At 39.7% G+C, this 25,240-nt stretch overlaps 1 protein-coding gene across 1 annotated transcript in view; it reads left to right on the forward strand.

Annotated features, from left to right (window-relative positions):
- Positions 1–2,851: 2,851 nt before the first annotated feature.
- Positions 2,852–25,240, forward strand: part of LOC149566108 (NAD(P)-binding Rossmann-fold superfamily protein) — a 178,746-nt gene continuing 156,357 nt past the window's right edge. The window contains exon 1 of the mRNA XM_089819539.1: positions 2,852–2,931. Coding sequence (XP_089675665.1) covers positions 2,879–2,931 — 53 coding nt within the window. The 5' untranslated portion in view covers positions 2,852–2,878. The remainder of the gene's footprint in view (positions 2,932–25,240) is intronic.

Consider the following 25,240-nt stretch of genomic DNA (forward strand, 5'->3'; position numbering starts at 1 on the left):
CTGATTTCATTGGTTTCCTACCTGATCCTTTTGATAATTTAATTCATAGACGTGTTGTTACCTTGATTTATATTTGTTTGGAATTTCCCTTTCAAGTTATTTGTTTTAATATCTTGTTACCCTATCTTTGTTATTTGCTTTTCTAACACTTGATTAAAATAGGAATTCATATAGTTGCATCGATATATTGCATTCATCATAAAACATAAAATACAAAAATATATCTCTTTTGTGGTTACATTTGAAACAACAACAAATCAATTAGATTGGTTCGAACCAACAAAGGCCTCCTTATGAACATACACATTTATCTTCAATTAAGCAAACCCGGTAGGTTTTAAGACTGCCTAGAACCTTGGAGTTAGTCCTTAATCAACTTTTCAATAGAGGGGTTCGAAAGGATCCTTGTCATTCAACATTGTGCAAAATAACATCTCAACATGTCTTAATTGTGCATCTCTATAAATTTCATTCTTTTTGAGTTCCTTTCTTTTTAAACATATAATGGTATGAAGTATTCCTAATTGACCTTAAATTAGGGCTAATGGTATCTTCCTTTAATTTTCCAGAGTCAGGCTCTTTGTTTGTTCTCCGAGAGGATGCCTCGTTGAAATTACTCATGATTTGATTCTACCCTCTTTAGTGACACTTATACTTAGTTTGCATATGAATGAAAATTGAGAACCTTCTCTCCATAAAACTCATCTTTGGAGAAGAATAATTAATCATAGAGGATAAGGTTTAAACGCAAAAAAATAATACTAGAGTGATCTGTATGATTTTATTGATGTCAAACATAAGAGTGATGTAAACAATTCATGACCATTACAACCTCCCCCACTCAAAGCATGGCGATACCCCTCTAGACCTACAAAGCTATGTATTTTCTCCCTGTAGACCTCCATGATTCAAGGAACTCTAAAATATTCTCCTTGTCATGCAAAATATTCCTTATTTTTTCACACTATTTATTTATAACATTTCAATATTATTAATTAATAAAATATTTACAACATATTTTACTATCCTCACAACCATTGTACCTTAATAACATTTGCAAGTGTGAATTAAATATTTTGAATCATAGATGACAACTAATAGTGCATATTCAAATTGTTGCCTTCATGTAACTATGCATATATTGGCTAATATTTTGCATCTACATATCCACATGTCAACGTTTCACATTTATGCAGGGCTTAGTGTAGGTGCCAATTGAAACTGGTGAACTTGCAGTAGGTTATATGGGAATATTAAAATTGTTTGGATGTGCCAGTGGTAGCTTCCTAGCTAAAATAATAAGTTTTAGTCACTCATCCTACAATCAATGTTTTTGCAGCCACTAAAGCATTAGGCATGCTTTTTTATGTCTCATTCATGTCACTTCAGGGTTAAGTGTCCTTGGTTTCTGGTAGGTCTTGCAAGCAAATGGTGCATGAATAAGTGGTCATCTTAGTTGACTTTAGTGCCATAGCCATTTTTTCTCACTACCAGAGCCTTACCTTCTTTACATCTTATATAAAAAACATGAAATTTAAATATCATATCAAGAAATTTCATTCTGAGGAATGAGATGGGAAAATTATATTGCCCAATGTTGTTTTGAGCACCACTTATCGACACCCATGAATAAAGGAGGCAACCAAGATTTTAAACCAACATAAGAGTATGAAAAGGCACCTATGCATAGTGGTATGAAAAAGCCCATTCTCAACAATCTTTGACTTTATCTTATTGTAAGAGGAACTATAATCGATTATTAATAGAGGCAACTTGCCATCGAAAAGAACCCAGGGACAGTAAATTGATTTTAGTTTCTAATCACAGAGTTTGCAGAGATAAAATATCATGTCTTTACTCAAATATGCAACTTTTAGAAATGGAACAGGCTGTAGCCCTATGTAACTCTGAAATAGGGGAAGGAAAGTTGCATTTGTATCTTTTGCTACTCATGCCTTTGCCACTGTGCCAATTGCTCCCTAGTCGATTCAATATGCTATTGGTAGAGAAAAGTTGGATTCCAGTCAACCCATATCTCAAGAACAACTCCTAAGAGGGGTGATGCCTTGGTTGAAAGACACATATAAATCCCCCAATGCTTTCACCTCTTGAATACATCTGAGGGCGAAGAGAAGAAATCGATCATGGATGACTGTTGAGAGGATCTAGAACAACTGACTAACCCGGTTTGAGATACAACTCAAAGGTAAGATCAAATAGCTTGTTGTCCAGATCTCGAGAAATCCATCTGCCTCCCTGCACTTTCTCTTGCATGTACGCATAATATTGTCAGTGATAGTAGGTTAGTCATGTTGAATGCATCGACAATCACCAATATAACCCATGGATTAGACATTGGAAAGTTGCCAAAATTCACAATTGAAATAAGAATACTAACCTTTCAACTAATTTCAGACATGAGACAATGAGATTTTACCGGTGGTTTTCCACCCATAATAGTCTATTGGCTAAAATATTATAAAATATTATGAATCATGCACAAGATACACTACACATAATTCCACATCAATCACTTAAATACATTTGTCAATCCCAAATTAAAAATATTTACATGTGATGAAGAAAAGATTATTACAAAGTTTAAATGAATTGTAATGCAATCCCAATCATTTCCTCTTTTATTGGATAACACTACTCTATTTAATGGGCAAAACTTGAAAAAGCTGGCCACGAACCGTCGAAAGCAAAAAGCCTTTTGAAGTCTTTTGCATTGATTATAAAAAAAGTTGCCGCCATTGGACACGTTACACCTCCTTGAGAATTACACGCATCAGTTATTTCTTGTCGCAAAATCACGTCATATATTTTATTTGTGACTGAAGGTTTGCCCACGTTTACTTGATTTGAAAATAAGCAAATGAAGATGGTATCTCAGTTACTGAGCCTCCGCTCTCGAGCGCCTGAACTTTGGTAAGCTCTCTGTAAGTTTACAATCTTTCATACTTCCATAACATGCACATTGTTGCACTTTCCGATATAATTCGTTAAAAACCCTAAACAGTCCCCTTTAAAAGAAAAATGAGAGATAGAACAAGGACTTTTCGATTTGTTTTTTTTGATTCAAGGCTAGCAATTGAATTTTGTTCTCAGTGCAAAGGGATCAATGATCTTCATGAAATTTGTATGGAATAGGCTTTCTTGGCTTGTCGAAGTATGAATGAAATTCCGCGCAATCGAATATTTATGGATTATTATAGATTTGCTTGCTAAATTTTTGGTTAGATTATTTGTACCGCATTCTAAGGATCTGTAAACAACGATCTCATAATTTTCGCCAAATAATCTTATCTTCATTTTTGGTGGAATTATTGGCCGCTTTATTGTGGTACTGGAGTTTGAACCTTGATCTTGCTCTGGCACATTCTTACGATTTGTGAATGCGTGTCACATAATTGTCACGTGACAATCTCACTGTATGTTTATTCTTGTGGGAATTCGGCGCTGAATTATGCTCTAACAGATTCTTAAGATTTGTAACTACGTGTTACACAATTCTTGTGTAACAATATTACCGTATGTCCGTTGGAGTTAGCTCTCCTAATTTGTGGGGGCAAGGGCGGGACAGGCATGAGACGGCGGGAAAGGAAATTTAACATTGTAAACATTGGTTGCCTAATTGTCGTGTAATGTTTCTAGCACTTTCGTATTGTGGCAAAGGGAATTTGAAGTTGGGCTGCATTTTGTCACAATATTTAGATTTGTAAACGACTGTGGAATATTTGTAGCACATTTCTGTAAGAGTTGGAGGAGTTGGAGGAAGTGATTGAATTTGATATTAGAAAAATAGAACAGCAGATTTAACACAGAGAAAGAAGGAACTTCCAGCTCTATTTTATTGAATAATAGATGCAATTTTATACATTAGCTTGACCCACTAACATTCCTAAATGACTGCTAATTAGATTGACAACAAACTACTTCATGATTGACAACACACACATAAACTTGACAGCCAACTGGAACTTATGTACACCTAACTCAAACTCATCTACAACTAGTTATTAATTCAAACTAAAACTCATCTACAACTGGTTATTAATTCAAACTAAAACTCTATGACTCGTACCTGAATTGAACTTATTTTACCAGCAACTCAAATAAGGTTTGCCACACGTGCAACAATCATTTATTTACTACTGTTGGAACATTAACTCCAACACTTGAGCCATGCTTGATCACAATTAGAAGATGCGTAAACAATAGTCACATGGTCGTTACGTGATAACCTCACAATATACTTGTAGAAATAATGGGCCGCCTCATTCTGGCACGGAAATCCCAATTGAATTACACATTACAACAATCATAGTATTTGTTGCTTTTAACTTTCCACAATCCATATATTGTAAAGCAAAATTATTTTTAGGAAACACTGTGCATGGAATCTTTTAGATCAATGTTTCAGATCACACTCAATGATAGTGATCCATCATCAGGAACAATAATACAAAATAGATTGCTTTTGATGATTGATCGCTTCGTGTGATATGAAATGCTGATCTAAAAGATTTTATACACAATGTTTTCCTAAAAACAATTTTGTGTTATAGTTGTAAGATATGTTAATATGGATCACACAGTTGTTATAGAATACCCTCACTATATGTTTGTGGGATTTATTGGCTGCCTTATTTCATTGTGAAAACTTTTAATTTAGTTTGGTTTGTTATGAATGCACCTTTGTTGAACACAATTTCTCAGACAAATAAATGGAATAGTTGAACATAACATATACTATTGAGTAACATAGATCGCTTTCTGCAAATGTACTAACACTGCCATTGTTATCAGTATTTTCCAAATGCAGATTTTAGGACTCGTAAATATGAGAGGAAAAGACATGTCTCTATGGTTAATCATCATCAGTTATATATTAATAATATAAATAACCATATATATAATATATATTATATAATATCTAATGTAATATAATATATAATGTAATATAATATATATATATATATATATATATATATATATATATATATTATATATATATTGTTTATTATAATATTATATATATATATATTTATAATATATTATCTATATAAGAATATTTATCTAAATGATGATTTATCATCAACAATGTATCTCATGATCGAACCAATTCGATTGAAGCTACAAACATAACACTACCTCTTAGCTAGGGAGGATTGTTATAAAACACATTATGCTCTCGAGTATATGAAGATATCATTTCAATATGATATTCTTGGAATAACATATTTAAGGATATCAACATATATCCATCATCTTAGATGTTATTTTTCAATATAATCCGAAGTATGTTTCAACAAGAAATATCAATCATATGATATTTACCATACTTATATTCTTTTGGTATGTGCACTGGCATCAAATCCTTGATCTCTACCCAAAGAATATGTTATATCCTTGTAGAATATGAGTTATCTAATTTTCAGCACTCTGGGATAACAACTTAATGGAGTCAATCAGATAACTAGTAATCAACATGTCATAAACTATATCATGACAAGTATCACGATCTCCAACACTTTGGGACAACAAGTTAATGTAGTTTGATCATGATACGTTCGTTATCATGACTACCGGCACTTCGGGATAGCAACTTAATGTAGTCTGTCATGATAACAGGTCAAGCTATTGATAAGATCGTCACCTTACAATAGCAACCCTCCATATATATATATATATATATATATATATATATATCAACGAAAGATCATCACTTTTCATGACATAATCCACATATGCAAAATAGTAACCAACATGAACCAAGTTAGAGGGCGGAACAAAAGCTTTTGCCTCAACTTCTCTCTCACAGAGGAGAATGCATTACGAGTAATTTCACTTAGAACTTCTTTGTTATAGAGAAGATACCATTTACAATGGATTACACCTCAAAATTCTCCCTCTGAACAATGATCCTTGGGAAGTCAGGTCTTGTAGGTACTCCCTTAGAGGCTCTCTACTCCCAAGGATGCCTATCAGGCTCCCTTTGAATCTGATATCAAACTTTTGACTTTCTAGTGATAAGTCATTATTTCCTCATGATGTACATAGGGGTAGGCCCATCACAATCATGCAGACATACACATATATTTTAGACTTCGTCTAAGTATCAATCTTCCGAGCTCCTTGTATAACATTGTCTCTGATGAAGTATTGAACTCCCTTTTGATATGAAAGGATACTCATAATCTCAATCATCAAAGATATTCGCTTCATGAGTCGCACTTTATCTAGCCAGATCATCAGATGACTAATTGATTCTAGATCATAACTTCTTTAGAGCTGCTGCCATAAAATCGACTCTGCACTATATTCGGTAAAGTACCAACCTTCTTTTCCTGCAATAACATCCTTAGACACTAAGGAAAAGATCAAGGCAGATAACTCTTATAGTATGCATAGAATTACAAATAAGCAAGTTAATATAATGCTCAAAGATAATGAATACTTATCTACACATTGACATTCTTGATACAAGTTGCTCCAATGAAGGTCCATATGCATCAAATAAGAAAATGCCTTCAATGGGGAATGAAACATTGGTTAAGATAATTCTTCACCCCCCCACAATGTAAAATTCCCACTCCTATTAGATCTCTTCAAACATGGGAAACTTCTTCCTTTTTAATATATCTTAAAACCTTAGTGTAATGTTCCCACCATAAAATAAATTACTAATCAAACCTTTGGTAATGGGCTAATTGATTTAGTATATGTCAAACCCATTTTTGTTTTTGTTTCTGTAGGTAAATGTAGCCGTCAGCTATCTTTGTACACCCTCAAAAAGGTTTTCTCGACGAGTATTTAAGCACAGCTTGTAGGTAGTTGTTGGTATGCGATTTGGATTATTTCTTTGTACTGTGAATTCTCATTGGGATTCTTTGTTATTCGCCATTTCGAAAGTGAAAGAGCTTCCCTACTTGGCTATTTCGGTTTCGGTGTGATTCACCCTCTCCCTATTTTGTCGTTGTTTACTTTGCTTCGGATCTGGCAAATCCGAAACACCATTCTTGTCTAGAATATATTTATCTATTACTATCTCAATATATTTTGGTGCCTTCTATACATTTTCTTCAAGTTTTAGCATTAGTGGAGAAGTAATACCATACTGCATTACCTTCGTCATCGTACACCACATCCTACATCTCTAGCAAAGCACGACACCTTCCCTTCACCACCGTCTAGTCTCCCAAGCATTACCATACGAATTGCATATTAACTGTATGACCCTACAATACTCCTACCATACGACCTCTTGAGCCTACCGTACAAACATCATATTGTTCCCATATCACACCGCATGGTTTCCAACTTTAACCGCACATCATCTTCCGCTTTGACCGTACATCATCTTCCTGCTCACCCTACGGTCCTTGTATTGCACCACTACCATGCAGTTATTAAGTGCCTACCTTATAGCCAATTCAACCACCTTTGTACGACCATTCAGCAGTCACCGTACGACGTACACATATCCTCCTATTCCACCGTACTACCCACATTACCTGCTTTCCCTAGACTCTGTACGACCTTTCTACAGTTCCTTCCGCATGGCCATTCAGTGCTCTATGATTGGCTATTCGGCACACGCGACAAACAAAACATTATAGTGGTATTAGAGCTAACCATCCTGCCAGCCTGTGGAAAATGAATAAGAGTTTATAGCCGGAAGAGAAGAAGATCCCATTCGGTTGATAGAATGGCAATGGAACAAGAACCCACGATTGCCGAACTCTTGGCGCTACTAAGAGAACTTGTGAGGAATTAGGCGCAGATTAATGATTTTCAATGACTCATGGAAGAAACTCTCAGGAAATTGGCAAACAATAAGATATCCGGTGAACAAAATGGTTATAGCGTTGATTCGGTGTCAGGTAAGGCAAACCCTCATCTAACACGCTCTCGACCTTCCATGCCGTCTTGCACCCCAAAGATGGAGGCACCACATGGAGCAAAACAGACAACCTTTGAGGAAGTTCAAGAACAATTGAGAGAAGACTAGAAGAATGCCAATTTGGAGGAAGATATGTCCTACAAAGATTATGCAGAATTGAGAATGAGATATTTGGGAGGCGGAAATTGATGATATTTTAACAATGAATGCGAATCTGTCACCATTTGTCAGATCCGGATCCATATCTGTGCAAATGTGGGTAATGAAGGCCGATACTTACTTCCAACTTAATCCAATGTCCGAAGAAGAAGCAATTAAATATGCGGCATTATACTTGGAGGGAGTAGCGCATGAATGGTGGCATCACGACATCATCACACTAGGGCATGACCAAATAAACACCTATGCGAAATTCATTGAGAGGTTGATAGATCGATTTGATGGTAAATATCCAGAACTTAATTTCAAAGAATTGGCATAGTTGAGGCAAATTGGATCGGTTGACTAGTACGTTACGGAATTTTAGAAACTCTCTGTTTTGGTTACGAACATTTCTGAAAGAAGACGGATAGTGCTCTTCATGGACAGACTGACAAAACCATTGAAGGGTTGGGTAAAAGGGTTCAATCTTGCCACCCCGTCAGAGGCCATTAAGAAGGCTTAGAGTATGGCATCGTCATCGACATTATCCTCTCGAGGGTACCAACATTTCAAGCCACCGGTGTTTCCCAGGAACAAAGATAATAAACCTCTGTTGAAGAAGCTGTTGTTGGACGAAGCTACCAGACAGGAGCTTCGAAGGAAGAAACTATGTTTCAAGTGCAAGGGATCGTGGGAATTGGGTACAAATGCCTTGGGAAAGGAGAAATTCACTACATTGAAGTCATGTCTGATGATGAGGATGAACAGGAAGATCCACCCTCCGAAGACAACCATCACCACAAGGACACCAAAAATGGTTAGTTTGAACCATACGGAAAAATTGCAGCATTGGTACGACGCGGAGGAACTATCACCTTAGTCGGGAGCCCGAGGTGTACGATGTTTTGTGTACGGGGAACCCTTCAAGGACAATGGGTCATGGTGATGCTCGATAGTGGAGCTACTGTAAACTTCATAAACTCATCTTTGGTGAAATGAAGAGGTCTACCTACTAAGATGCACTCAGGATTCCAGGTCAAGGTTGCGGGAGGGACCCTTCTGCCTTGTACACACCTTGTTCCTTAACTAAGTATCACCATGCTAACCACACTGTGATGGAAGATTTCTTTATAGTGGACCTAGATGATATGGAGGTTATTTTAGGCATATAGTGGATGGAGACACTTGATGAATACACTCAAAGCTTCGAATGAATGGACTTCACTTTTTGTTGTCGATGGGAAGAAGTTTGTTCTTCGTGGAATGGCCAATGATGGACCGAAGGAAGTTTCAACACATTGGATGGAGGCAATTTTTTGGCATGATGACATTGCATGGGTTGCACACTGTTTTGTTTCGGTAGAACTTGTAAAAGGGCAACGAACACCTCACCAAGATGACGATCTTCAAAATATTTTGAATGCGCATGATACATTTTTTATAGACATTCCTCTTGGCATACCTTCGCATCGGGGGTTTGAACATATTATCGAGTTGGAAGCAGGCGCTAAGCCAGTCATAACCACACCCTACCGCCATCCCAAGAAATTCAAAGATAAGACCGAAAAGATGATTCAGGAATTGCTTGAGAAAGGATGGATCCGTTCGAGCTCTAGCCTTTTTGCATCCTCAGTAGTATTGGTCAAAAAGGACAGAACGATGAGCATGTGTGTGGACTACTATGCGTTGAACAAAAAGACAATAAAAAATAGATATCCTATTCCCAGGATTGATGAACTGTTGGATGAATTACATGGTGCGGTTTATTTGTCAAAAATAGATCTTAGCTTCGGATACCATCAGAACTGCATGAGGGAAGAAGACGTAGAGAAGACGGCTTTTCGTTGTCACTACGGTTATTTTGAGTTTCTAGTCATGCCTTTCGGATTAACGAATGCACCTGCTACGTTCCAGTTATGCATGAATCACATCTTCAACAAACAATTAAGTACTTACTGGTATTCTTTGATGATATCCTTATTTATAGCAAGACATGGGAAGAGCATCTGAAGCATTTAAATGAAGTCCTATGATTCAAGAATCATGAAGGTCAGTCCTTGTTCGCCAAGCGATCCAAGTGCGAATTTGGTATGATAGAAATATTGTACCTTGGGCATGTTGTCAGTAAATATGGAGTACAGGTTCACAAGGAGAAGATTCAGGCTATCCCTGATTGCCCCCCTTGCGAAATTGCTCTTTGAATTGCGAGGGTTTTTTGGACTGTGTAGTTATTATCGGAGGTTTGTAAAAGAATTCTCTCAGCTTAGCGCACCATTAACAGATCTGACAAAAAAGGGTTCCTTCCAATGGAATGAAAAGGTGCAACACACTTTTTGATAAGTTGAAAGAAGCAATGAGCACTTGTCCAGTACTCGCCTTACCTGACTTCACTCGACCATTCATTCTAAAGTGTGATGCATCCGGAGAAGGCATTGGCGCGGTACTAATGCAAGATTGACACCCCATAGCCTACGAGAGTCGGAAACTTACACTAGTAGAGCGTCTGTATTCCATTTATGACAAAGAGATGTTGGCCATCGTTCATGCACTGACCAAGTTCAGACAGTATCTGGTGGGTGCCAAGTTTGTCGTTCGTATTGATCATAATAGCTTGAGATATTTTCTGGAGCAACATGACTTGAACGAAAGGCAACAAAAATGGGTAAGCAAGATTCATGCTTTTGATTTTGACATGGAATATGTGAAGGGAAAGAACAACGTGGTTGTAGGTGCCTTGTCTAGGAAATCCGCCATCTGCTTACTGACTTGGATTTTAGTTGATTGGAAAGCACATCTGTTAGTGGAATATTCCAAAAACACATTTTCCTGTGAGCTAATGGATGACAACACTCAGGATGATCGGTACAAAGTTGGATGACATCATTTACTATAAGAATTGAATATACTTAGTGCCTAAATCCAAATTGAAGCATAAAATCTCGAAGGAGGTATACGATTCACCCTTGGCTAGACACCCAAGTATCCTCAAGACTTACAGACAACTAAGGGAGAGGTTTCATGGAAAGGTCTTAAAAGAGATGTTTTGTAGTATGTAAGTGAGTGTGCGGTTAGCTAGCAAAACAAATCCGAACATACTCTACCTGCCAGGTATTGCAACCTTTGCCTATACCAGAACAAAAGTGGGTAAGTATCTCGATGGACTTAATTATTGGACTTCCCAAGGTGAATGGAAAGGACTATATTTTCAGGTCGCACAGGTAGCCGATCTATTTTCAAAGAAGTCTTTTGTCTACATGGGTTACCTCAAAACATTGTTAGTAATCGGGATGGACAATTTATTAGTATCTTCTGGACATAACTATTTTGGTTGGCAGGAACAAAATTGTCGCCAAGTACTAGTTACCACCCTTAGACAGATGGATAGACGGACAAATGGAGATAGTGAACAAGTGGCTAGAAGGATACCTTTAGAACTGCAGTTTGGCACAACAATGGGTGTCGGTCAAATAGATGCACCTAGGGAAGTATTGCTACAATACCACTTACCACGTCCATCGAGATGACACCCTTTAAAACACTATACGGATATGAACCCCTTTCATTCATCGACACAGTACTGGGTGATAGTTGCGCACCAAGGGCGAGGGACTGACTTCAGGAGGGGTAGGACATCCTGAGATGCTTGAAGGAAAACTTACAATGGGTGCAGAATCAACAAAAGATGTACGTTGACAGACACCAAATCAAGAGAAGTTTCGAAGTGGGAGACTTGGTCTATCTCAGACTTCAGCTATACAGGCAATCCGCATTGAAGGTAAAGGGGAAAGAAAAATTGAAGCCACGATTTTATGGCCCTTATCGTGTAGTTTGCTGCATCGGTGAAGTTGCCTATGAGCTGGAACTTCCAGAGGGGAGTCACAATCATAACGTTTATCATGTCTCTTGCCTTAAGAAAGCTATGGGATAGAACATCGTGGTAGATGCAGGCCTTCCGCTGCTCAATGAAGAAGGGAAGCTCATATTGGATGTGGCTAAGATCATTTAAGTACGTGAGAAGACCTTGTGGAACCGCACAGGGAAGGAATCTTTGGTAAACTAGATACACTTGTTGTTGGATGATGCGATGTGGGAAGACAAGCACATTCTTAAGCATCCAATATTGCATTTGTGCGAGGACAAGCAAAATTTGGGATGAGAGGATTGCAATGTTCCCGTCATAAAATAAATTATTAATCAAACCTTTGTTAATGGGCTGATTGATTTATTATATCTCGGACCCATTTTTTTTTTTTTTCCATAGATAAGTGTAGCCATCGACTATCTTTGTATGCCCTTAGAAAGGTTTTCTAGACAGGTATTTAAGCACGGCTTGTAGGTAGTCGTTGGTATGCGATTTAGATTATTTCTTTATACTACGAATTCCCGTTGGGATTCTCTGTTGTTCACCATTTCGGAAGTGAAAGACCTTCCCTACTTGGCTATTCCGGTTTTGGTGGGATTCACCCTCACCCTATTCCATTGTTGTTTACTTTGCTTCGGATCTGGCAAATCCGGAACACTATTCTTGTCTAGAATATATTTATCTGTTACTATCTCAATATATTGTGGTGTCTTCTATACATTTACTTCAAGTCTTAACATTAGTGGAGAAGCAATACTACATTACCTTTGTCACCGTACACCACATCCTACATCTCTAGCACAACACGACACCTTCCCTTCACCACCGTCCAGTCTCCCAAGCATTACCGTACAGACTGCATATTGACTATACGAACTTGCAATACTCCTACCGTACAACCTCTCGAGTCTACCGTATGGACATCATATTGTTCCCCCATACCACACCATACGGTTTCTAGCTTTGACCGTACATCATCTTCCGCTTTGACTGTACATCATCTTCCTCCTCACCATATGGTCGTTTTATTGCACCACTACTGTACGGTCATTAAGTGCCTACCATATGACCAATTTAGCCACCCCGTACAACCAAGTCAGCCACCCCCCTATGGCCATTTGATACATGGTATATGTAGTGGTTATCTTTTTTTTAGTTGGCTTAGTAAAATAATTATATTAGTGTGAGTTATATTATTTTATTATTAATAAAGTCACCTTATTAATAATTAATCATTAAAGGTAAATTATAAAGTCACTTTAAACACAATGGGGCCATGATCCTCAATTGAAGTGATGGAAAAGTGCATTAAATTATAATTTATGGGGCCAATTATTGAAGTAATTTATAGTCATTGTGTGGACATGTTATATCATTTAAATGATATTAAGAAGGCATTTAATGAGACTTTGTCTTTGGTGCCATAACATCGAAGTAATAATAAGATATAATAAAATGATATTAAATGCCTAAGTGGTTCGACCTCTTGTTGAGAAGCATTTAAAGACACGATTGGCAATTCAAACTCATTATTGATGATCATTTGCTTTTGCCAATTCAGCACTTTGTAATTTGTGCAATTGAAATAGGGGTTTTCAGCTATGCAAGGGCATTGGAGATTTTTCAAATTTTTTTTCCATTCCAAGTGCATTTCCTTATTGTTTGGTTGGGAAAAGGGAAATGATCAAAGATTCTAAATTCCATTATGGTTCTATTGCTCAAATCTTGATGAGCATTTCCTTTGTGGAATCACCAAATGTTGTGGCATTTTCAAATCATTGTCCTATTGCAAATGTGGACCCCTTCCTTTTGCTTTAGTGGTTAGTCATAGTTGGTTGGTGTTGGTTTTGGAGTAGGTTGGCAATGCTTCGAGTCATAAAGTTTTTAGAGTCTTGGTCTTAGGAAGGATTGGTGTGAGAGTTGTCTTGAATCAAATTCTTATGGGAAATGAAGGATGTTTAAGTGTTAGTCAAGATTCCAACCCTTAGCTGAATCCCTCACCAACTTCGTAGAAGAGCTGAAGTACATTATGATGTTCACTCAACTTGCAAAGCTCGTAAACTTGGGGCTTGAGTATGAAATGTCGATCAAGATGTACAAAGAACACATTGGATGAATGGAATTCAGGGGAAAAGGCAAGTCAAGCTTAACGCTTGTTGAATTTTGTAGGTAAGTCAATGTGCAAATCCAAGGGCTTGCTAAGTTTTGATTTGCATCCCTTTCATTGAGTTCCACAAGTGAGCACTTTTGGCATCAAGCATATCTTGGAGCCCAACAATAAGTTATCTTCTGCCTTGTATTAGGTTGCGATATTACTATCAGGGATTAACTGTATAGTTTTTGAGTCAAACTCATAGATCCATGTTTCATGAGCAATGGTTTACACAAACCCCTCTCATGAGAATGAATGAAACACTTAGCATTCATTGGATCTAGGCGATGCTCACAGAGGCGAGGCATCAAGACTTCCCAAAAGGTCACCCAAGGCATGTATTAGGTTACCCAAGGCATGTATTAGGTTGCCCAAGCGCAAGTCATGAAAACACCGCTTCAACCATTCCGCTCCATGTACATGAGGTCTTACCCAAGGAAGGGCCAATTTCTGAAAATTAATGGATATTTTTTCCTCTTGGTTCATGAAGGATCCCCAAACTTAATGCTTTTTATAAATGCTAAACCAAAGTGCCCATTATGTGTATTTTTTTGTCCAATTCAATATGAAGATCTAGACTAAACATTAGTCATATTGTGGTTAGTATTATAAAGGTTGCTCCCAAGGGACTACCATATTTTGCCTTCATGCTTTGTGTTGTGCCCAAGACTTAGACAAATCTCACCCCAAGATTAGATGATGCACAAGCCTAGCACAATGCCTACAACAACTATATACACGTTATTTAATTTAATTGTAATTTCCATAGAGATGGTACATGAATTGTAACATTAATAATTGATAATTGGTGTTGTTAACTTCAACATTATTAGTGTTTATTATAAACAGTTGGTAGTGGAGAGAGGAGTTATAAGGTTGCACTTCAACTACAACTGTTTGTTAAAATGCCAAGTTGTAGCAATATGTGTTTCAGTTAAACTAAATTGCTAGTATGCATGCAAAGTGTTTGTAGAAATGTCTGGTGGCTGTAGATGCACATTTTACATGTAGAAATCATATGTATGCACGTGAATGGTAAAAAAAGATTGCATCTATACTTCAGTTCTTTGCTTGGATATCTAATTATTATTTGCAAGTATCTAAACTAAATTGGAAACCATTACAAGCAAACAAAAGTAATCTGAAAATAAAGGACAACGAGATAGAGGTTTCATGCAAAATGGCTGACAAAATGTCAAACATCCAAAAGTGAGGTAATTTGATATTTGTGGAGTCAGAATCGGTTGGGGTTCTTTACAGTGGTATCCGAGTAGTTTCCTGCCATCCTGTGGGGTAGGGGAAAAGTTATTATTTTGGTTGTATTGTTGATAGTTGAGTGACTAACACTCTTGCACTTATTTCAGCTGTGGATAGATACAGGAAATCTAATAAATATGGGAACTAGTCAAATAGCAAGGAAAATCTCAGGAAGCAAACAAATGCCCTAATGGAAAGTATGGAAAAACTTAGACAACATCAAAGATGGATGGATGCTTTCAAATCCGGTGATAGTTGACAGGGCAGCTAGATATATATTTTCCATTTTCAAAGGTCTTCATGAAGAATACAGGAAGAGAAATTGGAGATTTTCACAATTGAAACATCTAGAAGTCTTCAGTAGGAGTTTCCAATGACTAGTGATTGTGGTGAAGATAATCTTGTGCTTAATAGGGCAGCCAAAGGTCCTATTTATTGTTATGACATTGGAGATTCTACACAAGGACATGTGAATGTGTTCGTTTCATTAGAGGACAACGACATTGAGTTCCAACAGTTTGAGGATTCCAAAGTTAGTGCTCCAAAGATTGTGAGGACATGCTAACTACCTTTGATGGTAGTCTTACATCAGTAGGTAGTAGTGGGGATATGGGTGATACAAGGTCTGATTTTCAGGACACTAGTCTCTTATGTGAGGATGTTGATGATGTTGTGGATAGTGCGAGTGCAGATGATGTAGTTGTTACCATTGATAGTTTAGAGTCTTGACGAGGGTGTTTTTTTTGAAGATTGTGTGGAGGATATGAGCACTGATAATTCTTATTTTAATGACAACTGCCATAGTGTTGAGTCAGTGCAGGAGACAACAATCTTTACAAGTGGGATGGATAGGGCATGGAGCTTCCTAGTTATGATGCTCATGATTTGAGTGTTATGAAGAAGTTAGGTGATGTAGATTTATGCCCTAGTGATGCTGATCTACTTGTTGACATTGAATCACATATGCAACACTAGGTGATACCAAAGGGGTCTTAGTTAGACGATGCAAATACCAGTGTGATGGGCACCTCTGATTATTTGTATGAGGATGATTTATGTTGTAGAAAATCTGATTTATCATATTAGATTTTGGGTGATGACTTAGAGCAGTCACTAGATGATGATAGGTCCCATGGTCGTGATTTATAGGGGCTTATTGATGAGGGGGAAGTAGAGACATGCAAGGAATTTGATACAATAGTGACTTCTACTTCTTAAAAGGAGGTACTGGTAGAGGTACCAAGTAGCAGTACCTCGGTTATTGATGTGTGCGAGGATGATAACACACATGTTGTTAGTGATGTTGTGGTGAGTAGTGTAGATACAATCTTCTATCATAGTGCAGTTAGTGAGTCTGAGAGCTTATGTAGGGGCTAGGGTATGCATAGACATTAAATGACTAGACAATTGAAGGTGAGTGATAGTGACACCTTTTCATCTCTTGAGCATTATGATGTAATTCGACAACTCTTAACTGTATCTGGTTGGGGTGCTCCTAGACATATGAGCACAGTGGTACTTTTTTTTCACTAGTAGAGATTTATTCGCTTTGAGAGGCTGCCAGGATCTTGAAGCATGATTACTTGCAGATTAGTTGACAGGGATTACCTTCTTGAGTGGGGTAGCACTTGTTATAAGGCATTGGTAGGTAGGGAAAGAGGAGCTGGTTGAACTCACCCATGAGCTTGAGTTGATTGTGGACTCTTCAAAGTATAATTAGTTGGCTTCCTAGGAGTCATGGTCACATTTGGATGAGGTTACTGTGGAGTTGGAGTGTGTACAATCAACACCGACCCTAGATCCGATTTAGCTACACTTAGTGGTGGTTAGTGAGGATTTGATATCCATGAGTTGTGGTTACAATAAGGTGGAGGATGTGGTCACAAATATCCCAGTTAGAGGTGTAAATGATACAATGGGGATGTGTGCATCCATAGAGAGCGGAGAGAACCCACACATTGCATCGAGTCCTCTAGTGGTTATATCCATTGTCAATGTCGTTGGTGATGAGCTAGATGATAGGGGTTATATTCAGAGCTATGACAACCAACGTTTGACTGAGGTAGGAGCTTTTTATCATGACTACATAGGAAGGACTATTCATCACAACTTCTCAAATCCACACATAGAGGATATAATAATGCATTAGTGTGGATTGGTTTAAAGGGTATACCATGTTGTTCGGCAAAGTGGGTAGTTGGACAATTACCGGTACAAGCACAGTTGTGTCGCTTCATTGGCACTGTGTCGGATGTTATAAATGTGGCATACACTTATGTAATTGGCATCATGTTGGTATTGAACATTGTTGTTATGTACACAAGCATTTGATGAATGAATAATATTTTACTTTGTTAAGTTATGTGTTTCTTTCCTATTCACCTACGGGCTGAACATTTGGCACCGTTGCCAGTTCGAATCCGGAGTGGTAGCGAATAGAAGGTCGAGGATAAATGGGAATACTTGTACTAGACAATCGAAAAACTAACGAGGACGAGACAAAACTCCTGGAAGGCGAGTACGAGGCAACTCTGAACTTCCACATCCTGTATTGCGTAAGCCTCAAAACTTTCGTATGGAGAGAAGCCGTGGAGAACAAGGTTACACAGGACATTGTGTGGGATGCCATGCACGCAAGCCCAACAATGAACAGATTCCTAGACCAACTTCCCTGTTCAATTGCACAAGCACACCTGTTGAAGAAGAGACACACGGAAGAAGTTGAACAAGAGGAATGTTGTCAACAAACCTTCAATAATTTCTATGAGGAGAGAGATGCAGCACGTCACAAAACTGAACCATGAGCTTTTGAGCCATGGTACCAAGAGAACTCAAGAGTCTGTAACTGTTGCATGAGTTGACTTCATGATGAATACAGATTAAATAAATAAAAGAGTGTTTTGTTTTGTTTTTTAATATAATGGTTTATGTCAAATGCCTAATCCTTAAATAAAAACAGGAACTTGAGGGAGGATATTGATGAATTACAATCTGTGTTTGGAGATTTAATCTAAGCGGAACGAATGCAGCGACTAAGACAACTTGTTGAAGAATGGACTATGGGGCAGTCGGAGGAATCACCGAGTGTGGTAGAAGGCAATTGCACAAGGGGCGCAGGAACCATCGAAGGGTGCCATAGTTTTCCTCAACGAGGAGAGTACGGAGCAACTAGGTGTTGCTAGAGGAAACATGACATAAATTAACTGTGCTTGAGGAGACAAGGGAACAATTTCTACATTCATCCCGTACACCACTATGAGAAGGAACTCGTGAAGAAGTAAGAAAGGAGGCGAGGCCAACAAAGGACATCGGGGCACAAGAAAGTGTTGGAGGGACATTGCATGGTGGTTAGAGTAGCCCACTGGGACCAATTCCTAACAGTTCGGGACACAATTGAGTGGTCATTAAAGGAAAAGAAACACAATTTCTTAGAAATAGAAACTCCTGAAGCTCATAGGCAACGGGAAGGAAGACCCCGTATGGCATTGCCGTACATGTGGAACCATAAGGACCGCCAACTTGGTCACAGATGCAGACAAGTGGTTAAACTAGTTCCCAACCAACCTACGATGAGTAGCGGTGGATTGGTTTTTTGATATGGACAAGGCGAAGATCACCACATGGGACGATCTAAAGAAAGAATTTCAAGCATAATTTTGACTGCTACGGGATGACAACGAGGTCGTTGCTGAGATCTACATTGCAAACAAGGGAAAAATAAAACCACAGGAGCCTAGAATTGAAGGCTCAAGGATCTTCTTAGCAGGATGGGTACTCAACCCACCGATGAATTAAAGAAGCGGTGGTTTGTAGGACTCCGTGGGGCACTGAGAAGGAAGATGAAGATAGTCCCACCCACATCGTACACAGATGCCTACGACTGTGCCATGAACTTGGAAAGTGAGGGCAAGATGACAAAGAAAAAGAAAAAGAAGAAGAGTAAATCCTCATCCTCCTCTCAGAGTGATGAGTCCTTTGAAGAGGTCAGCAGTGCTGACAACAATGAAGAACCCAACAAGAAGGTACAAGCCCTCCAAAAGGACATGGAGCGGATGAGAAAGGAGTTCAAGTCCATGAAGGGAACCACTAGCTGTACAGAGGAGGCAAAAAAATGGTGTACTGATTGTAAAGAGAAAGGAAACACAAAGGAAGGATGTCCTAAGAAGGCAATGTGCAATTTTTGTTAGGTTTTGGGCCATTCTACGCAGGAGTGCCCCTATAACTTGAAGACATGAAGCCAACAAATACTCTTCACGTAGGAACAACCATCTACCTCTAGCACTAATAATGAGATGTAGGGGAATAATAAGAATCGGATATAGTACGACTCCAAGGGAATGCCCATAATCAATTGCCGTGCATGTAGCCAATGGGGCCACTTTGCTAGAGATTTTCCAAAGGGTGACACTCAAAAATTGTGTCAATGGTGTGGTCCAGGGGACCACAAAGACTCCAACTGCCCAAAACAAGTGAACCTCCTTATCATTGACAAGGAGAAGGTCCTAGTGCTCACTTGCAACTAGGCCAAGTAGGCAACGTATCCAGATCCCTGCACGGAGAAGCAGAGACTGCGGGAGGCACAAGAAGAAATAGAAAGGGCAATGAAGGGTATAAAAGATATCAAAGAAACTACTTCTAGACAAACAGAGGAGAACAACTTATTGAACCAGATGTTGCAAATGGAGGTGTCCATCAGACTTCAAGACCTCTTACAAATAGTACCGCAATTAAGGATGACATTAATAAACACTTACACAAACCCTCCAACGGTACTAAAGATGCATGGACAACTAACTTTACCAGGAGGATCAGCCATAGACCCCATGTTGTTGGTAGTAAGCAATGGCTATCACTCGATGATGGTTGAGATGGGAATCCTCAAAACCATCCTGACGGACACCATTGTGGATGGTGGGTTTGGGGTGAACGTCCTTCTTGAGGAAACATGGAAGATATTCGACAAGCCTACCTATGGCTGACCGCATTCAACCTGCTCGACATCGACTAGCAGGTGATAAAGCCGTTGGGGACCCTGGTGGCTCAACAGGTAACCATCGGGACACAACCCTTTGTGCTTGATTTCATTGTGATTCTCTTGAAGAAAAAGGGATACGATGCCATTCTTGGAAGAGGATGGTTGGTGGCAGCCATGGTGAATCACAATTGGAAAAATAATAACACAGATAATAAGTGAAGAAATGGCGTCGTCTTTGGAGTCCGAGTCAGGCGGGGAACATCGAATGGATGAGGGAAGAGCCTGCATGGATCCAAACAAAGAGGGCATTTTGGAATTGGAGGAATGTTTAGGAGATGAGACTAGTTCAATGAGTAGACTTTTTCATTGGCAGATGGAAGACTACGAGCTCTTCCATTCTGACATTCTTGGCATCAAGGAACCGAAAGGTGAGAAGGAGGTATTCCCACCAAAGTTTGTGGAATACAAAGAAGGCAACACAGAGATCAACTAGAGTCCTGCCTATTGCTTTGAAGGAAAGCCATTAGATACGAAGAGCCGTCAGTGGAGGCCACCAATCTTGGTGACGCGGAAAACCTGAAGAATATACTTGTCGGAGATGACTGGAACCCCGTACTGAAGGCTGCAACATTTAAAATCTTTACGAAGTATAAAGATGTATTTGCCTGGACTTATAAGGATTTAAAAGGGGTCCTGCCAGAGATGTGCGTTCACTGCATACCTTTGGTGCTTGAAGCCATACTTGTGCAGAAGCGATTATACAGAATGAATAAGAACTACGTGGCACATGTAGATGAGGAAATACAATGAATGCTGGAAGTCGACATAATATTCAAAGTCCAAACAAGTGCGTGGGTGTCACCAATCGTGATATCCATGAAGGACAGGAACCAAATCTGGATATGTGTGGACTTCCGGTGCGTGAATGCTGTTACAATAAAAGATCCCTTCCCAATCTAGTTCACGAACACAATTCTCGAAGAAGTGGCAGGACACGAGATGTACTCCTTTATGGATGGATTCTCTGGCTATAACCAGATCTCCATTGCTAAAGAAGATAAATTGAAAACTACCTTTGTGGTGGAGGATGGAGTATACACTTACAATTGGATGCCCTTTGGATTGTGTAACACACCTGCTACATCTCAGAGAATCATTTTACACATATTTGACAAAATGTTAGTAGGCAACGTCTGAGCATTTTTGGATAATTGGTCCATCTTCAGTGGACAGGACAACCACTTGAAGGCACTCTAGGAATGTATGGAGAGGTGTAGGCGGGCAAGGTTGACACTGACCCTAAAAAGCATCGGTTCATGGTTCCTCAAGGCAAATTAATTGGGCACATTGTTTGCTAGTCAGGATTAAAGACCGACCTAGACAAAGTGCGGGTGATTGTGGAAATGGAAGCCTCGACAGAGGTAACTGGAGTGAAATCTTTTCTCGGGCACATTGGATTCTATAGACGGGTTCATAAAGAACTATGCTCGAATTGCTCTTCCCCTTGACAATTTCACATGGAAGGGAGAACCGTACGTCTGGAGCTCCAAGCAGGAGGCTGACTTCGCAGAGTTGAAGAATAGATTGTTGGGGGCGCCTATCTTGGCATACCCAAATTGGGACACAAAGTTCTACGTCATATATAAATCATGTGGAGTAGAATAGGCAGATTGGGAGAAAAAGTTGCCCTCGGCACTATGGGCCTACCACACAACGTTCAACGTTACAACTGGACAGACGCCATTCCAGTTAATGTTTGGGCAAGAGGCTGTGGTACCAGCTGAATTCATGGTCCTGAGCCTCTAGATTGCAATTGAAAATAGACTTGGAGATATGAAAAATCTACGAGAACGCCTATATCAACTGAACAAATTGGATGCATGAAGATTAACAACGCAATCAGCGATGAAGGTGGCGCAAACTCGTCGAAAGGCATGCCACAATAAACATTTGAAAAGGACAAGGTTCTAGCCAAGCCAACTGGTGTTTTGGTACAATGGCCGTAATGAGATAAAACCAAGTAAATTCAAGGTCAAATGGCTTGGACCATATAAAATTAGAGAAGTGGGTGATAATGGTTTAAAAAAATTATGGACCTTGGACGGGCGAGAAATTCTTGATGCCATTAATGGATCAAAGCTAAAAATCTATCATTAACGACAAGAGGGCGATAGACTTATGAAGTTATTAAAAAAATAAAATATTAAATTTAAAAATAAAATAAAAATTATTAAACAAAACAAAAAAACCCTGCGAATGTCATAGGTCTTGCGGACATTGGGTCTCGCGGACATTGGGTCTATGGACGCCATGTGTTTTGCAGACACATTGTGGCCACGAACACTATATGTCCCGCGAACACATTGGGGTCCCGTGGGTATATTTTGGCCGTGGACTTATTGTGGCCGCATGAAGCGGAAAAGGAACTCTCGCAGTGAAGGTGTAAGGAGCGTACACAGAGAAGGAAAAAGGTGAGGGGAAAATGTGCGGTTAGGGAAAAAAGTCCGTCGTCCGTGGAGAAGTGCAAAACGTCCACAGAGAAGTAAAACAAATTATAATCCGACAAGTCATTAGCGAGGGCATCCCTTGTGAACACCTCATTTCCTTGGAGGAAATTATTGAGGGCGGGCAATAAACAAAATTGAAGGGCGGGCAATAAACAAAATTGAAGACGCTGCTTCTCTTGATAAATCTTCTTGATTGCCTGATTGTTGTCTTCCTAATTATCCATCTCTGCATTCTGCGAGGAAATAGAAAAGAAATGGAAGCAGAAAGGAGAAGGAAAAAGCTTTGCCAAAAAGGGTTAGCCGTGGGGAAGACGAAAGTAATAAGAGGAAGCCATTGCCATCCGGAGAAGCATTGCCATGGGGAAGAAGGAAGCATTCCGCGAGAGCTGGAAATAATAGGGTGTCGTGGAAGCAGAAAAGGGGTTGAAGCAAGATGTGTTGTGGAGAAGTAAAAGTGAAGCACCCACATGGAGCAACCCTAACTGTTGTTGTTGCAATAAAGACAAAACAAGGGACGGTTAATCAGTTGGAGTATGTAGTTTGCAGGGAAAAGGAGATAGCGAAAAGATCAATTGAAGGAAAATAGTGCCGAGATGGGAAGAATGCGAGAGTGTTGGCCTCAGGAGTCCATGTTGTAGGGTCAGGAGCACCGAGCAGCAAGAAGCAGAAGGTGCGTCCTAAAGTGCAGCCATCTGCATAGAAGGCCGACCTTTCTTATCTCACAGTACAGTTTGAAGGGCTGAATGGCAGCGAGTGCCATAGATGGTGGCAAGAAACGGATGACACAGACCTCATCAAACAAATTTTGATCCGTGCGCAAGTACATTGGGCTATACAACTTCTGGTGTTTTTCATACGATTGTTTGAGACGATATTAAGAACTATGATCGAAACATACAACAGGCACAATAGAACAAGTACATTTGTATACAAGAAGCATCGTCTCACGGTCTCCTTCAAAGCTCGAGATTTTAGTAGGGTTCTTGGCATTCCTAGCCAAGGAGGCTGCAAAGTGGTGACCACAAACCACAAATTGCTGCAAGAACGTAAGGAGTACTGGGTGAAGTTGGTGGGACGCGACCTCACATTAGAGGAATTTGAGTCCTTCATAAAGGGGACTAAGAGTCGAGGACTACGACGGGACTTCATCTAGGAAGGCCATTGGCGATGTATTATGGATGTGACAAAGAGCAAGTTAATCGGGGTGAGTAGGGCTTCAGATATCACCTTGCCATAGATTGCCTTCATGAATGGCATTATGAATGGTACGGTATATGATTGGGTGACTGTCCTCGCTGATAGAATGGAGGAATTCATGACCTTGCAACATCGCACATTCTATATGTTGCACCATGCCATTGGGTTGTTTCTTGAAGCAACACTCCATCAAATTCCAGCGGATGAGTTTGAAGTCCCACCAAGAGGAAGATTGGCGCTAGGAGAACCCCCAATATTCTACTGGAGGCATTTGGACATAGGTGGCATAGTGGCCACTAGAAGAGGGTATTGCAGGGCTTAGATGTATACGGTGACACTCATAGCGAACGAGAGGATACCATAGAGGGTAGTGGGATTGATTCAGAGGGAGAGAGTACCTTGGCAAAGGCTGGGAACGATGATGTAGTTGGAGGGTCCACACTTTTCACTCCTCAGTTGCCGACTTTCTCACACTTGATGGCCACCCCCATGCCACTTATTCCTCCTTTTGGCCGGAGGCATGCACTCGTTGTTATGACTCCACCCACGACCATGACAGAGAGCACAAATGCATCAACTCAAGTCTTAGTAGATTCAGTTGCCCCAGATCTAGTAGTAGCAGTGCCAACGACAAGGTTCGTGGAAATGCAGGCATCAGAGCTCGAGCCTCAAGTTTGACTAGACACGATTGGCTTAGAGGCTATTGTCACCTAGCTTCATCTCTGTTGGTTGAGCCCATGAGTGCAACACAACTATCACAGACAGAGGTCGAGAGTGTTGGAATGGCCCAACCAACACAACTAGAGGACAAGTGTGTTGAGGTGATGGATTGAGCTAGTGCATTCTTGAGACAATAGTTTCGACTCATTCTTGTAGATGTCGGTTCCTCCATTCAGTCCTCGAGGCGAGGAGAGGTATTCACAGAAGTAGCTGCCATTCTAGTGCCACAAGAGTCGAGAGTACCACAGTTCGAGGATGCGCTTGAAGATGAGGAGGCCGCAATCGGAGGTGGATTTGGCTACCATAGAAGGGGCAGAGATGGAGCAGGATGCTGACACTGAGGAGAGACTGAATTATGGATCGGATGAGGAGAGATCCATGGCATACATTAGGGCTATGGAGGTTGTGTTGGAAAGAGGTTGAATTATTGGGCAACATGCTTTGACTCGTAGAAGGGAGTTGCAGATGGTCTGAGCCTCTATCTAGAGGGGCTGCGCGGAGCGTTTTCACTCTTGCTTTG

The sequence above is a fragment of the Cupressus sempervirens genome, chromosome 3, assembly GCF_028749045.1.
Source record: "Cupressus sempervirens isolate cs-2001-9-10 chromosome 3, ASM2874904v1, whole genome shotgun sequence".
Taxonomy (NCBI): Eukaryota; Viridiplantae; Streptophyta; class Pinopsida; order Cupressales; family Cupressaceae; genus Cupressus; species Cupressus sempervirens.